At 60.0% G+C, this 14,235-nt stretch overlaps 1 protein-coding gene across 4 annotated transcripts; it reads left to right on the plus strand.

The window, feature by feature from the left end:
• The first annotated feature begins 248 nt into the window (after nt 1–248).
• Nucleotides 249–6,636, plus strand: LOC122202559. Of its 4 annotated transcripts, none has more exons than XM_042908981.1 (4): nt 249–296; nt 1,916–2,170; nt 2,863–3,054; nt 4,908–6,636. In XM_042908981.1, exon 4 carries the CDS (start codon nt 4,976–4,978, stop codon nt 6,203–6,205), a length of 1,230 nt encoding a protein of 409 aa, XP_042764915.1. In that variant the 5' UTR covers nt 249–296; nt 1,916–2,170; nt 2,863–3,054; nt 4,908–4,975; the 3' UTR covers nt 6,206–6,636. The 4 variants fall into 4 exon arrangements, with proteins under 4 accessions (XP_042764915.1, XP_042764912.1, XP_042764913.1 ...); XM_042908978.1 differs by lacking the exon at nt 249–296 and adding an exon at nt 938–962; XM_042908979.1 differs by lacking the exon at nt 249–296 and adding an exon at nt 938–962 and having other exon boundaries at nt 2,866–3,054.
• Nucleotides 6,637–14,235: the final 7,599 nt, after the last annotated feature.

The raw sequence follows: 14,235 nt of genomic DNA on the forward strand, positions 1-14,235 counted from the left end.
CCCCCCTCTTCTGCTCTCATTCCTTCCCCCCACTTCTAGGGCTACCAGTCTTGTAAACAGAGCTTGGATAATCAGTAAACTGGAACCAGGCGCAGAGAGGGGGGAGGGAGGAGGGTGGTACTTTGTTGTGGGTTGAGCAATGAGGATACAGACAAGTGAGGAGCGGGGACGGGCCCAGAGAGCCTCACAGCCCACTGGGAACCTCCCAGAATGCCGAGGGCAGGGCACAGAGTCAGGAAACCAGAGCCCAGGCAGGAGCGGGAAGCAGAGCTCCCGGCAGAGTCAGAGTCGCTAAGGTCCAGGGGGGGCAGTGGGGGCGCGGTCTGAACTGAGTGGGGTGCAGGGAAGGGGGTCACTCCCCTGCCCCGAGTGGTCGAGAGCTTTGTTACGAGGGAAATGTTGCCTGAGCCACTGACCAGGCCCCAAGGACCACTGCCCACGGCCCAGAGGGTCCTTGACTGGTGATGGGGAGGGAGGCATGCCCCCCCCCCCCCCGCCCTGCCCACCCACTAGGGTCTGCATTAAGTGAGTAGCCTTGACCCTTGACTAGTGACCAGGCTGAAAGGAGCCCCGGAAGGGGCGGGACGGTCACCTCCCTTGGAGAGGTTCTCACCCGCTGGAACCTGCACCAACACTGTGGCCCCAGCCCACTCACCTCCCCGATTCCCTCGCGTGTCCAGACCGCCCTTTTTGGTGCTGGACGCCGATGACGTGCCCGGAGTGGGGGTGGAGGGGGCGGGCCGAGGGTGGAAGGCGGGGCGGGACTGGGATTCCCTCCCCCACCCCCCCAACAGCAGGGCCCTGCCCAGCTTGGTCCTTGGCAGGAGCTGACCTCTCAGCCCAGCCCAGCCCAGCCCCAAACTGGAACTCCGGGGTGGGGGCAGAGGTCCCGTGGTCATGATGCTCTGAGACCCCAGGGATCCGCGGGAACCCCCCCCCCCCCCGCCCATGGCGCTGAACCGGTAAGGAGCAGAGGGTCGTCTGATAGGGAAGCAGAGTTCACAAGGAAGGTGGGGGGATGGGAGGAGGCCAGCGTTTGAGCCCCACGTCCCCCACTTCCCCGATCCCTCCAAGCTTGGGTTTGGAGACCCGCGGTCCGAGCTGGGCCTGGGCTCAGCGGGGCCCCCTCAGCAGAGGCCGGTGTGTGAGTGTGCGGTGTGTTAAACACTCGCCGTGACCCTCTTTCTTGCCCTGGCTGCCGCACGGAAATGAGCTCTGGGACCGGGACCGCCCGCGGAAACGCGGCAGTAATGTGGGGTGGGGGTCCATGACCGTGCGGGGCGGAAGGTGGTGGTCCTCAAGCGCTACAGCCTGGACCCAGCCAGGAATGCAGCCGAGAGGAGAGGGCTCCGGTTAGCACACCCACCTGCCCGAGGGCCCCCTCCCGCACAGCCCTTCCAGGAGGACCAACCTCAGCCTTTGGCTTTGCCCTGAGTGCCCGGGAGTCATGCCCCAGCGCCCGACTCCTGGGCACAGGAGCCCGGAGCAAAGAGCAGCGGTGTCTCCCGCCTCCCAGGGGCTCAAATAGCTTTCCCTGGATCTACTTCCTGCCATTGTGTTCCCAGCCTGGCCAGCTTCCCTCACTCCGTGCTTCCCTCCCCCTCCCCCCCTCCTTCCCTCCTTCCCTGGCTGGTGCTTGCAAGGGGAAACTACCCCTGGCCCCCACTAGCCCCCCGCTGCTCACAGGCAGGGAGGCCAGAGGCTTCTTTTCATTGGGCAGCAGACTCCCCAGGCCACCCTTGCTTTTGAAGACTGGGTGTTGGTGAGGGGTGAGTGTCCCTCCGACTGGGGGGAGGGGGGGGCAGGATGTGCAGGGAGAGGTGAGCCCCTCAAAGGATTTGTTGTTGGGAAAATCTCTGTCCTCTGAAGGCGGTATCACTGGATGTGCCTGCCCCTCAAAGTTCTGTTATTTCAGGCACGATCTCATCAGCTGGGCCTGTGGCTGGTTTTTCTGGGGGATTCTGTCCTCAAAAGGCAGACCCCTCCTCCGTGCCTCTTGGAGTGGTTACCAGCTTGTGCTCCGAATCTGTGGTGACACATCGCCGGCCCCTGGTCCATGCGGGGTGTGCCAGCCTCGCCGGCATCATCAGCACCAGGCAGCTTCATCAATTCTGGGTGTCACTGCTTTTCCAGGAACAAAATAGTCCGTGAGGGACTGTCTTCACCAGGGGTGAGTTCAAATAGCTATTTTCTTAAGAGATCACATGCACGTGATGGCTCAGATTGGAGAGGAGCCTTTGGAGACACACCTTTGGCCCAGGTGGGAGGAGGTCTTGGAGGGGGACGGGGCCCCCAGGGACCCCGATGGCTTCTCCCTTGGGTTGCTGAATAGAACTGGTGAAGGGGCCGGTGCGAGGTGTGGGTGGGTTTTGGGAAACCAGCAGGAGGGCCGCAGCTGGCTCCCAGGCTGACCCCCTCCGCCCGAGAGGGCAGGAACAGGGGAAGTCACCTGAGCCCCGCGTGGCTGTTTGGGGAGGGTCGCCCAGCAGCTGGGGTCTCCCCTTCCTTCAAGGATGCACTCCCACGCCCCACCCTGGCCAGACCTGCTAGGGGAACCTTACCAGGAGGCACCGGTCACCCGGCCCTCCCCGTCACTCCTTCCAGCCGCAGGGCCTGGCCGGGCGGCCGGCAAGCCCAGCGGCCCGGCAGAGGGGCCTTGTAAGTGCTCAGCATCACCATCAGACAGACTTCAAGAGCTCCCTGACCATCTTGCCCCTATTTCCAGACCTTGAGGCCCAGCTGGGTTTCTCAGAAGGGGCAGTGCTCTGCCTCTTCTCCCTGTCCACCCCTCACCCCCATTCTGCACAAGGGGCCTTCCTCAATCTGCTTCCTTTTTTCGGTTTCTCGCCCCTTGTGCTGTAGCAGAGATGCCCCTAGAAAGTATTGGCTGCAAACTTCCTTCTATGTGGGGACGGCACTGGGGGAGGGTCCCCAGCTGCCTCCCAGGCCTCCCCCGGACTGCAGTGAAGAGTGGGCGGCGTGGGTGGCCGGTGCTGGCTGGCTGAGACCCTCAATGCCCAGAACAGTGTCTGAGTCATAGCATTTAACAACGAGGTAAGTCAAGCGTGTCTGCCGGGGAAGCGTGGAGCGGGTGCAGGCACGTCCCGGACACGCGCACACCCTCACCCACTTTGCAGGCTGCCCGTGGGAGGGGCGGGGCGGCCAGCCCTCCATGGAGGGGGAGCCCTGTGAGACCAGGCTTTCAGATGCGTCCCCCAGAGCCTCGCCCACCTGACGTTCAGCCGTGCCACCTGGAAGCGGGGGTGGTGGTGTGGGGATGGTGCCCGTGCAGGAGGGCTTGCTGGCCAGGAAGGGTGGGCACCGCGGCCCCTTACAGAGGCTCCAGCTGTGCTGTGCTGGCCACGCTACGGGAGGAGCCCCTTGTCGACACTGTGCGGGTGCCTTCTTCCCGACCAGCTGGTAGAGCAAGTAGGGGTGGGGGGCCCCGTGGAAGCAGGGAGTGGGCAGCCGGGCTTCTCCCACCTCCATTTCCCAGAGCTGCTCCCTGGTCCTCCTCTGGGCTCTCCTGCCCCTGCTCACCGAGAGGGGACGGGTCTCAGCTGGGAACTTCCTGGCAGAGTGGCAGCACAGCCACTGACCAGCTGCCACACGGGGTGTGCAGGGCTCCAGCGGGCGAGGCCCCTTGGCAGGGCCGCCGGCCGGTCGTCGGCACATGAGAGGGTCTCAGCAGCGAGTGCTCTGTGGGCCTCCTTGGACACTAGCAGACGGGCCTCTGGTGGCCGCAGTTCAAGCTCTGTTCACTGAGTTGGAGCATTGGGATCTCGATGTGAGGGTCTCAGGCAGCATGGAGAAAGTTCTAGTGCTTCCTGGAAAGCGTCTGCCCTTCCTAGAGCAATAGAGCAAACGTTATAGAGGCGGACCCATCTTAGTCTGCTTGGGCTCCAGAACACAACACGACAGGGGCGCCCGGGTGGCTCAGGCGGTTGAGCGTCCGACTTCGGCTCAGGTCATGATCTCACGGTTCGTGACTTCGAGCCCCGCGTCGGGCTCTGTGCCGACAGCTCAGAGCCTGGAGGCTGCTTTGGATTCTGTGTCTCCTTCTCTCTCTGCCCCTCCACTGCTCATGCTCTGTCTCTCTGTCTCAAAAATAAACGTTACAAAAAATTAGGAACACAACACGACAGTCTGGGGGCTTCAACAATAGACAGTCACTTCTCAGTCTGCAGGCTGGCATTCTGGGATCTGGGTGCTGGTGTGATGGCCACCTCCTGGCTTGCAGGTGGCGCCTTCTCACAGCATCCTCACTGGTGGCAGGGGCGGGGTGCTGTCTGAGGGTCTCTTTATAAGGGCACTAACCCCATTCATGGGGCTCTACCCTTATGCCCTAATCATCTCCCTGTACCTGGGGGTTAGGGCTTCCACCAATTCTGGGGACATAAACATAGCAATCCCTCAGGACCAGTAACCAGGTGAGACACAACTGAAGAGAAAGAAGGGGCTGGAAGATGCGGTCACTCTGTGCCCCGACCCTTTCAAAGCCAATGTCTAGTGGACATCAAGGAAGATGCCCCAGATGAGAACAGCGAGGCTGATTCCTTACAGCGCACCATATCGGGGGATCCCACGACACTTGGGTGTGGCAGAGACCCAGAGGCAGGCAGGGGAGTGGGAGACTCCACAGTGGAAGGGGGCTCAGGCACCCCGCTGGGGGCTGGGGGCGGGGAGCTAGAGCAGCGGCATCCTTGCGATTGGGAAAGGGAACGTGCTGGCTTTCTCCGAAGGGTCCTGCCTTGGAAGGGGGGCGGGCAGTAAGTAGGAAAGCTGGTGGTTTGGGCCAGTTGTGACCGGGGTTGTCTGTGGCTCCCCGAGCCGTGTGCTGCGGGTTCTCGACCTCAGTTCCGCTGTTGTCCATCCCGTATCAGTCCGTGTGTCTTGATCTTTTGCAGCCTGAGGGTGGTTTTCTTCTCCGGAGACCAGAGGCGGATTCCCAGGGCTGGATTCCCAGGTGGTGCCCATGGAGTCTGGCCCTGGGGAGGGAGGCGTGGCTCTGGCCATCCCCCCACTGAGGCCCAGTGAGAAGTTCCACCTGTTCGTGAGCTACAGCAGCGTGGACGCCACCTGGACCCACGGGCTCATCAGCCGCCTGGAGGCGGACCTCGCGGGGCTGAAGGTCTGCCTGCACGAGCGGGACTTCACCCCGGGGAGGAATGTGCTGGAGAACATGGCGGAGTGTATCCAGCAGAGCCAGAAGGTGCTGCTGGTGCTGAGCCAGGACTTCGTGCAGAGCCGGTGGTGCCTCCTGGAGGCCGACCTGTCGCTCTTCGGCTCCTGCCTGGAGAGGAAGCCGGTCATCCCGGTCCTGCTGAGGCCCTGCCAGGTCCCGCTGCACCTCAGCCACCTGACATACCTGGAGGCGGCAGACAGCCACTTCTACCGCAAAGTGGTGCAGCTCCTGCTCATGCCCAACCACTGCCTGGCCCGCTCCCTGCCCGCCTGGCGCCCCGCCGCCTCCCTGTACAGCGGGAAGAGCCTCCTGACCCTGAACTGCGTCAACAGGGACAGTCTGCCCTCGTGGAAGGTGGGCACCTTCAGCACCCTGAGCGTCCCCGACCCCCTGAAGGAGGTGCTGGAGGACCCCGAGGTGTACAAGCGAGCCGTGGGCATCCTCAACGGGGTGCGGTCCCCCAGGTCCTGCCTCCGCTACCTGGGCTGCAGGGTCACGCTGGCCGTCTTCCTGTTTCTCGTGGCCTTGTCCCTGATCTCCCTGCCCCTGATTATGGGCCTCCTGGAAAACACCCCGGATCAGCGCTTCTTCCTCATCTCTGCCAACATATTTTTCTGCCCCCTCTTCTTCGTGTTAGGAGTCAACACCCTGTGCTGGTTCAGGAGGTTCTCTAAGAAGATGATGCAGGAACTGGTGCTCAGGGTGGGGGAGGCCAACCTCCTGCTGGCGCCCCACTCGCTGCTGATGGGCTGCGACACCATGAACAAACTACACTTCGTGTACGTGCTGCTGGGCGACTGCAGGCGGGTCTTCCTGGAGGCGGCGGAGGGCGAGGCCCTGTTCCGGGAGGCCCTGCTGCGCTTCTCCTGCAGCTACGCCTGCTGCGTGGCGCACGCGTACTTCCCCGCCTGCGACGAGGCGCACAGAGCCCGCGGCCACCTCGAGCTGGGCCTGTGCTTCTGCCAGTTCGTGTCCTTGCAGCTGCAGACGCACCAGGGGCGTGAGGTTAACCCCGTGTGACGCCAGCGCCGTCGGACGTCTGGACGCCCCTCAGCTGGCCCTGCGGACCAGGCCTCAATGAGGTGCGTAGGGGACCCTCCCCTGTGGCCAAGACCTTCGCCCGCGGGCCCCACACCAGCCCGAGGACCCCGCAGCCTGCTCTGAAGGCAGATAGGGGCTGGGGAGAGCGGCAGGCTGGCCTGTGACCCCAGGTGTCCTCAGGACGCGGCCTGCTCCTCCGAGGAAATGCTCACTGTCTCTCTCTGGACGGCTCGTTGGCGTCCAGGGGCCGGGACAGAACCCGATGGCTCGTTGTGGCCCCGCCCCGAGCAGCCCTTCCAGGCACCTGCCCCTCAGACTGGAGCATGGAGGGAGGAGGCCAGGCCAGCCTCCAGGACTGGGGGCCGTCTGCCCTTCACTGCCGGGGCGACACACACACACATAGACACACACACACACACACACCCGCCTCCCCCGCCCCCCCCCCCCCCCACTGTCTACCCCGAGGGCCTGTGGGGCCGCCGCCGCCATCCTTGGCTGGAAGCCAGGAGGCCTCCGTTCCTCCTCAGCATGGACACCCATCAGACCTGGGGCCGCGGCGCCACCTGCTGGTGCCATGTCCTCCATCCGGAGATCAGTGCCTGGCGCAGACGATCTTCCTCCCGAGAATGAGAGGCCTCTGCAGACAAGAACCTGAGAAATGTGAACTGGTTCTGGATATGGGGACACAACAGCTAGTGTCCTGGCCAAGCTGCACATCCGCCCTGTGACCACCTTGTGTCAGCCCTGTGTCCGTCCGCCCTGTACCTGCCCCTGTGTCTGCCCACCCTGTGTCCACCCTGTACCTGCCCCGTGCCCACCCCAGCAGTGAGACCTTTGCACCTCACGCCCGCGCCTCTGTGAGCCCCAGTCAGGGTCTGCAGACCCTCGGCCCCAGCAGCACACCAGGGCAGGACTTCAGACAAGAGGAGTGGCCCCGGGGCACTGCCTCAGCTCACTGTGTCTGTAAAAGAGCAGCTGGCAGGTGATCTGACAGATTTGAAGCTGGCGCTGGGTGTTCCCGGCAGCCCTGGGGAGCCCTCCGCCCGCGGCCAGGTGCTGCTCCGGTTTGCAGCCTCACATCCATCTTGTGTGACCAGTGGCCCTCGGGGCCTGATGCCACCCCTTGTCTCTCCCATGAGCGCAGGCCCCAGACCACAGCCACCAAACGACAAGCAAATGAAGTCCCGGCTCTGACTCCCTAGCAGCCCTGACAGCCAACAGTGTGCCTGCCTCCCAAGACCTCCTCTTACGCACCCCTTAGAGCAGACCCCCACCCTGCACCATGGATCTTACCAAAACCCCGCTCTTTTGGTTTGAACGAACCAATGTGGTCCTAGCTCAGGAACCCAAAGCACTCCACCCAGAGACCCTGGCAGAGGCCGGAGTCTCAGATCCTGTCTACACCCTGCCTTGACGTGGTCTCTGCAGGCGCGCGTGCACTTCCTCCAGGACTTGTGAGCAACCGGCTTCTCTATTTCAACTTGTCTTGTGCAAGAACAGCAGGTCTTGTGATCTGTTGAAGTACAGCTCACCAGGGCGCCTGGGTGGCGCAGTCGGTTAAGCGTCCGACTTCAGCCAGGTCACGATCTCGCGGTCCGTGAGTTCGAGCCCCGCGTCGGGCTCTGGGCTGATGGCTCGGAGCCTGGAGCCTGTTTCCGATTCTGTGTCTCCCTCTCGCTCTGCCCCTCCCCCGTTCATGCTCTGTCTCTCTCTGTCCCAAAAATAAATAAAAAACGTTGAAAAAAAAAAAAAAAAGTACAGCTCACCACCCAGCAGCCTGCACACACTGAACACGTGTTAACTGGACACAGAGGCTGGACTGCTCACCTGTGTCCCGAGGCCAGGACTGCACGGGGAGGGTCCCCCTTGAGAGGAGCAGAAAAGGGAGGGGCTCTGGTCACGGGGACAGTGTAAGCAAAGGCACAAGGCAGGACCCCAGGACATAGGAGAAACTACCAAGTAGGGGATGGTCCTGTGAACCCCAGGGCTCGCTGGGTGGCTTTGGGCGCTGGAACTTTCTTGGGGGCAGTGCTTGGCATCAGGATCCATTCCAAGGGGTCCCAGCACCTTGATGGACCTTGAGAGGCCTTCAGTCTCGGCCATGTCCGAAGCAGGGGGCATAGTCTGGGCCCCAGGCTGAGAAAGAGCCTCCCGGGAGCAGCCCCACAGTTGCAGCATAGGGTGACGACACAGCAGGCCCACCCATACCCGCTCTGCCGCTCTGGGCACAGGTGGCCCCCACGAACACCGACGGGCCTCCTCTAGGCCACAGCAGCTGCACCCGCTGCGGCCGTGGATCCGCTCGATGCCTAGAACGTGGCTGTGCCAGCAGGTGCACGAACGCTGCATGGAGCTAGGTGACCAGCCAGGCCTTTTGGGACAGAAACCCCGGGGGACAGTGGCTGGGGGCCTGTGGGCTGAGGCCTAGCCGTGTGCACGGGTGCCCACATGTACACACAGCCCCTCCACTCCTCGGGCAAACCACGTGCTGACAGTGTATTCCTACCCCCACGGTGCTGTGCGGCCCAGAGACAGCAGAAGGACAAAAAGAGATGCCTGTCCCTTCAAAAGGCCATGATACTTCAAGTCATGAAACACCACATTTGTGAGCACAATAAAGAGAAAAGGTTTAAATTAACCATTTTTAAGTCTTATTTATTTTGAGGGAGACAGAGAAAGAGAGTGGGGAAAGGCTAGAGAGAGAGGGGGAGAGAGAACATGAGCAGGGGAGAGGCAGAGAGAGGGAGAGAGAGAATCCCAAGCAGGCTCCACGCCGTCAGCGCAGAGCCCGACTCGGGGCTTGAGCCCATGGACTGTGAGATTGTGGCCTGAGCCGAAATCTCCAGAGGCTCAACCGACTGAGCCCCTGGGAGCCCTTACAGGAACCATTTTGCAGGATCGTCGATCTTTTCCTCGAGCTGTGGGAAATCCAAGTCTCTTTCAGATCCTGCCGGCTCGGTATTCTGAGCCTCTGCTGGGGTCCGGCGGTGTCAGGCCGACAGGGGGGTCACCCGGGGGGGAACGGCACCCCCAGCGCCCGCTGTGGAGCAGGGTCTGGAGCTGGCCGTCCCCCGCCATGCCCGCCAGCATCTATCCCCAGGACTGCACCATCCAGGCCTGTGGCTCCAGAGTGCCAGCACCCCAGCTGACCTCCCAGCAGCCTGGACACAGGGCTGTCCCAAGTCACGCTGCCTGCCCTGACCCCTGTCCTGACCCACGCCAGCAGTCGGTGGTCAGGGGGTTTGATGGGGCCCTGTCCTCAGGCTGCCGGAGTTCTCACCCCCAGGCACACCTTTGCGCCCAGAAGCAGCGGTCTCCACGTGGAGAGAGGGGAGGCCACTGCGTGCCCCACCTCCACTGTCCACCCCAGGGCAGCCCCTCAGCCGGCCCCGCAGAGCACACACGTGTACCCCCTGGGCAGGTGAGGGAGGAGACACGGAACTTTCCTGGGACCTCCATCTCCTGAGATGCCTCGCGAAGCGTTGGTGATCTGTCCTGGCTCGTTCTTAGTGGGTGACCTCAGGTGTGCTGGGGCCTGGGGACCCCAGGGAGGGGCCGAGGTTCTATCCAGTCCTGGGAGCACCTCACTAAGGCGCTGGTCTCGCCGAACCCCAGCTGCTGTACACAGCCAGTCCTCCGTCGGGAAAAGCACATGTTCTGACTCCACCATGGGGGTCCCACTGCGGGTCCCATGTTGGGGTCCCACCGCGAGAGTCCAGGCTGCGGCAGACTGCAGCGTGGAGTCAGTCCCATGAGCTGAGCTTCCCTCCGGTACCGTCTGCCCCGCACACACTCACCTTTCTTCTCCACAGCAACCGGCAGGTGCCTGGCTGCGGCAGGTGCTCTGCGCCCTGGGACCATGAGTGGGCGCGCCGAGGTGTCCCGGCTCCTGGGAGGGTAGCACTGGTGAAGTGGCCTCCCACCTGCGGGATCCTGCGCTCGAGTCCCTAGGCCCGACCTTGGCGGGGGGGGGGGGTGTGTGTGTGGGGGGGGGGGGTTGCCTGATGGGCCAAGGCATTTAACCTTGAAACACCCTTGAGGAAAGAACCGAGAGGAAGTGAGAGAAGCAAGTGGGGAGAGGGTAGTCACACAGACAGGTGCTGGGGGTGGGGCATAACGCACAGCACACCGATGGGGCCGGTGGGTGTCTGTGTGCGTGTGCGCCTGCGTGTACGCATTGTGTGTGTGTGCGTGCCCGCATGTGCGTCTGCGTGAGCACGCGTGCATGTGTGTGCGCATTGCGTGTACGCGCGTGCGTCTGCGTGAGCGTGCGTGCGTCTGTGTGCGCGCGCATTGTGTGTGCGTACGTGTCTGCGTGAGCGCGCGCGCCTGTGTGTGTGTGTGTGTGTGTGTCTCTGCGTGCGCGCGTGCTTGTGCGCATGTGTGTGCGTGCACGCGTCTGCGTGTGTGTGCGCATTGCGTGTACATGCGTACATCTGCGTGAGCGCGTGTGCATGTGTGTGCGCATTGCGTGTGCGTCTGCGTGTACGTGTGTGCGCATGCGTCTGCGTGAGCGCGTGTGCGTGCGTGTGCACATTGCGTGTACGTGCGTGCGTGTGCGTGTGCGTCTGCGTGAGGGCGCGTGCGTGTGCGCATTGTGTGTGCATGCGTGCGTGCGTGCGTGCGTGCGCGTGCATGCATGTGCGTGTCATGTGCATATCCCGTGTGTTTGCTTGGTGTTTGTCATGGTGGAAACCACAGCCCACCGAACAGAAACAGAATTCGTGCCCTGCTAATGTGTCCTTCTTGCCGAATGTGCAGCCGAAGGAAGCAGAGCTGACTGCGTCTGACAACCTAGGTCTGCCCGGCCCCGGACTTCGGGTCATGCACGCAGTCTGTCCAGCGAAAGGACGGCCCTAAATGCCACGGCGCCCGGGTGCATCTCTGCCCAGTTGGGCCCCTGAGGGTCCAGGGTTTCTTTCTGTGTTGAGCTCAGATCTCCTCACGTTCTCCCCGAGTCCCGCCAGCCTGTGGGAGCCCGTGATCTTGGGACACGTTCTATGTTTCTGTAAGAATTGTTTTAACTTTTGGACATTTTATCTGACGCTATCAACAAAGCCTCTTTTAGTTTCTTCACGAAGGACCTTCCGGGCTGTGGGTTCGAGTCTCCCCAATACTGGCGCCACACGCCGTGGACAAGACCCACGGGTGAACAGTGCAGAGAGTGTCCGCGTTGGCTCCCCGAGGGCAGAGCCTAGGACGGGACGGTGAGCAGGTGGCGAACCTGGCAGAGGGTTCTGGGGGGTATGTCCTGGGCACCCCTGAAGCCCAGGCCCACCTGAAGTGAGCCAGCCTGCGGTCCCACTCCAGGGCGGCCAGCTCGGGAAAGGGTTTTTGCAAGAGGTTTCTGTAAAATCTGGGTAAGAACAAAGTTGAAAGGACACCCAGAGGATGTGTGGGACCCTGAGACAGGAGCCGGGCCCGCTGCAGGGGGCCTGGCAGGGACCTGCACACCCTGTCACGGAGCCTCCTGGGGAGAATGGGGTGCTCTGGGCAGTTGTGCACACAGATGCGGGGAGGGTGCGGAGAGGCTCCTGCAACCCCCGCTGGGTTTGCCCAGAGGTCCTGGGGCGAGTCAAGTTGTGAAGTTGTGCTCGTCGCTCATGTAGCATAAACGACTTGTTTTAATTTGAAAGGTTGAAAGTTAATCTCAATAACCTAAGGTTTTCGTTTTAGAATGTGTGAGAGAATTCCAGTTTAAGATCTGATTGACTCTGACTCCGTTGTTATTAGATGGTGAGTAGTGAACAAATGTTCGTAAAGGTTTTGTTTATAGGTTGGAATCAGTTGTATCAATTTATGGTTAGAGCTTGAAATACCCAGGGCATCTAATTAACTTTATCACGTTTGTGAAATGTCTTTAAAAATTAGAGACTGACTGGGGCGCCTGGGTGGCTCAGTCGGTTGAGCGTCCGACTTCAGCTCAGGTCACGATCTCACGGTTTGTGAGTTTGAGCCCCGCATCGGGCTCTGGGCTGATGGCTCAGAGCCCGGAGCCTGCTTCCGATCCTGTGTCTCCCTCTCTCTCTGCCCCTTCCCCATTCATGCTCTGTCTCTCTCTGTCTCAAAAATAAGAAATAAACATTAAAACAAAAATTAGAGACTGACTATATATCAAATATATAAGTTAAAAGAAAATTAAAGAATGAGTGAAGAGACACACAAGAGTTACTACATTTGAAAGCAAGCTTTTAAATGGAGCTTTAAAGCTTGGGAAAGCTGGGGAGGTTCAGGACAGACCTCTCCAGAATGTGCCACGTTGGCTTGTGGATGGTTTTGAGCTGAAGGCACTTGAGACCCTGTGGGCTCAAGAGAAACTTTTGTCCTTCCCTTAACCACATGCAGGAATCTAAACGGGGGCGGGGTGTCTTTCCCAGAATAAGGGTTATTAACCGAGATTCATTCTGTCGGAGTGACTCATCTGTCTGGTGGGGCAAACATCTAATTACCAACATCTGTTTCTCTTATCTCGCTGTGAAGTGCATTCCCTCCTTCGACGTCCCGGACCCCCACCCCCTCCTCCTGGGTTCAGGACGGCATGTGTACCTCCTTTCGCCTGTCTTTGGAATTTCCAGGTCTATGTGGATTTCCTGTTCGTACATCGTTAAGTTTGATTTCCTCCTGTTAATCTATCTCACGGCAGTGTGATTCTTACTCCAGCTAGAAGACGGGAATTCGTGTCCCTGACACTGGTTTAAGTTTATAAGTATAAATTATAAGATGTTATAATTTTATAAATTAAACAAATTTAACCCAACAAGACCACTGGTAGGAATTTGCTTTGAACATAAGTTCCCCACGATACAAACCGCACACGCGTCGATTATTCATTGCAGCAAAGTACCGTAAACCCGGTAAAGAGCCCCGTGTGGCGGAGCAGCCCGCAGCTGGGACAGGAACGAGGACAGCGCATGAGCACCGTGTGGCATGACCTTCTGTGTTTGTTAGTTGAATGTGCTCGGATGAAGCATGTGTTTGGCCTTTGTCCTGGGTCCCGGTGTAGAGCTCCTGAGACCCTTGGCATTTCCTGCGTGACAGGGAAGGCGCCGAGCACTAGTTAGAGCAAGGAGATTCCCAGGGCTTCCAGACTGAACACCCAGGTGCAGGAAAGTTCCCTGCTCCTAGGCCCACCCCTGGCCTTATGCCTCTTCCGTCCGGCTGTCCCTGATTTGTACGCTTTATAATAAACCAGTAATCTAGCAGGTGCTTTCCTGAGTTCTGTGAGTAGTTATACTGAGTTATCAACTCTGAAGAGGGGGTCCCCAAATCGGTAGCTGAGTTGGAGAGAAATGCATGTGGCCTGAGGCCCCAATACTTGTGACCGGCGTCGGAATCGGGAGCGGGCTCTTGAGGCTGAGCCCTTCACTTGTGGGGTCTGTGCCGGCGCTGAGGAAGAGGTGTCATAGCACTGAACTGTAGGACACCGGCTGGTACTGGGGGACTGGAGATTTGGTTGTTGTTTGTGTGGGGAAAAGAAATCCTTCTAGTGAAAAGTGTCAAATAGAAATACAATGCAGGTGCATCTGTGCAAAAAGACAGGCTGAGCTGGTAACGAAGACTGATCTCCCTCGGGGGTGGGACACACCGTTTGGAGCCGTGTTCACGTTTTACATGCTAAAAATGATAGGATAAAATCAGCCAAATGGGAGAAGGACCCTGAAACAGTGCTAGTAGTACAAAGCGATTCCGCTATGTTTCAGAGGAGTGACACAGCCACACTGATGTGAAGAAGAAACCGCGTAACTTGAACACAGCATTTTGACTGTAAATCCCCAAGTTAAAGACAGAACTCTAAACGAGCACCAGACTCTAGTTTGCACGCTTACTTGTGCCATGGTATGGGTTACCACTTCTGAAAAGGATTCCAGTGCGTTCTAAGACTAAGCAAATAAGTATATTGAGGAAAACAGGAACCAGGTTTCTCCCTGTTGGAGGATGGAGGTATCAGCGAGGAAAGGGGGAGCTGGAATAAACCCCGAGGTTCTGGGGTGGGATTAGAAGTATCGGTA

The sequence above is a fragment of the Panthera leo genome, chromosome D2 (assembly GCF_018350215.1).
Source record: "Panthera leo isolate Ple1 chromosome D2, P.leo_Ple1_pat1.1, whole genome shotgun sequence".
Classification (NCBI taxonomy): Eukaryota; Metazoa; Chordata; class Mammalia; order Carnivora; family Felidae; genus Panthera; species Panthera leo.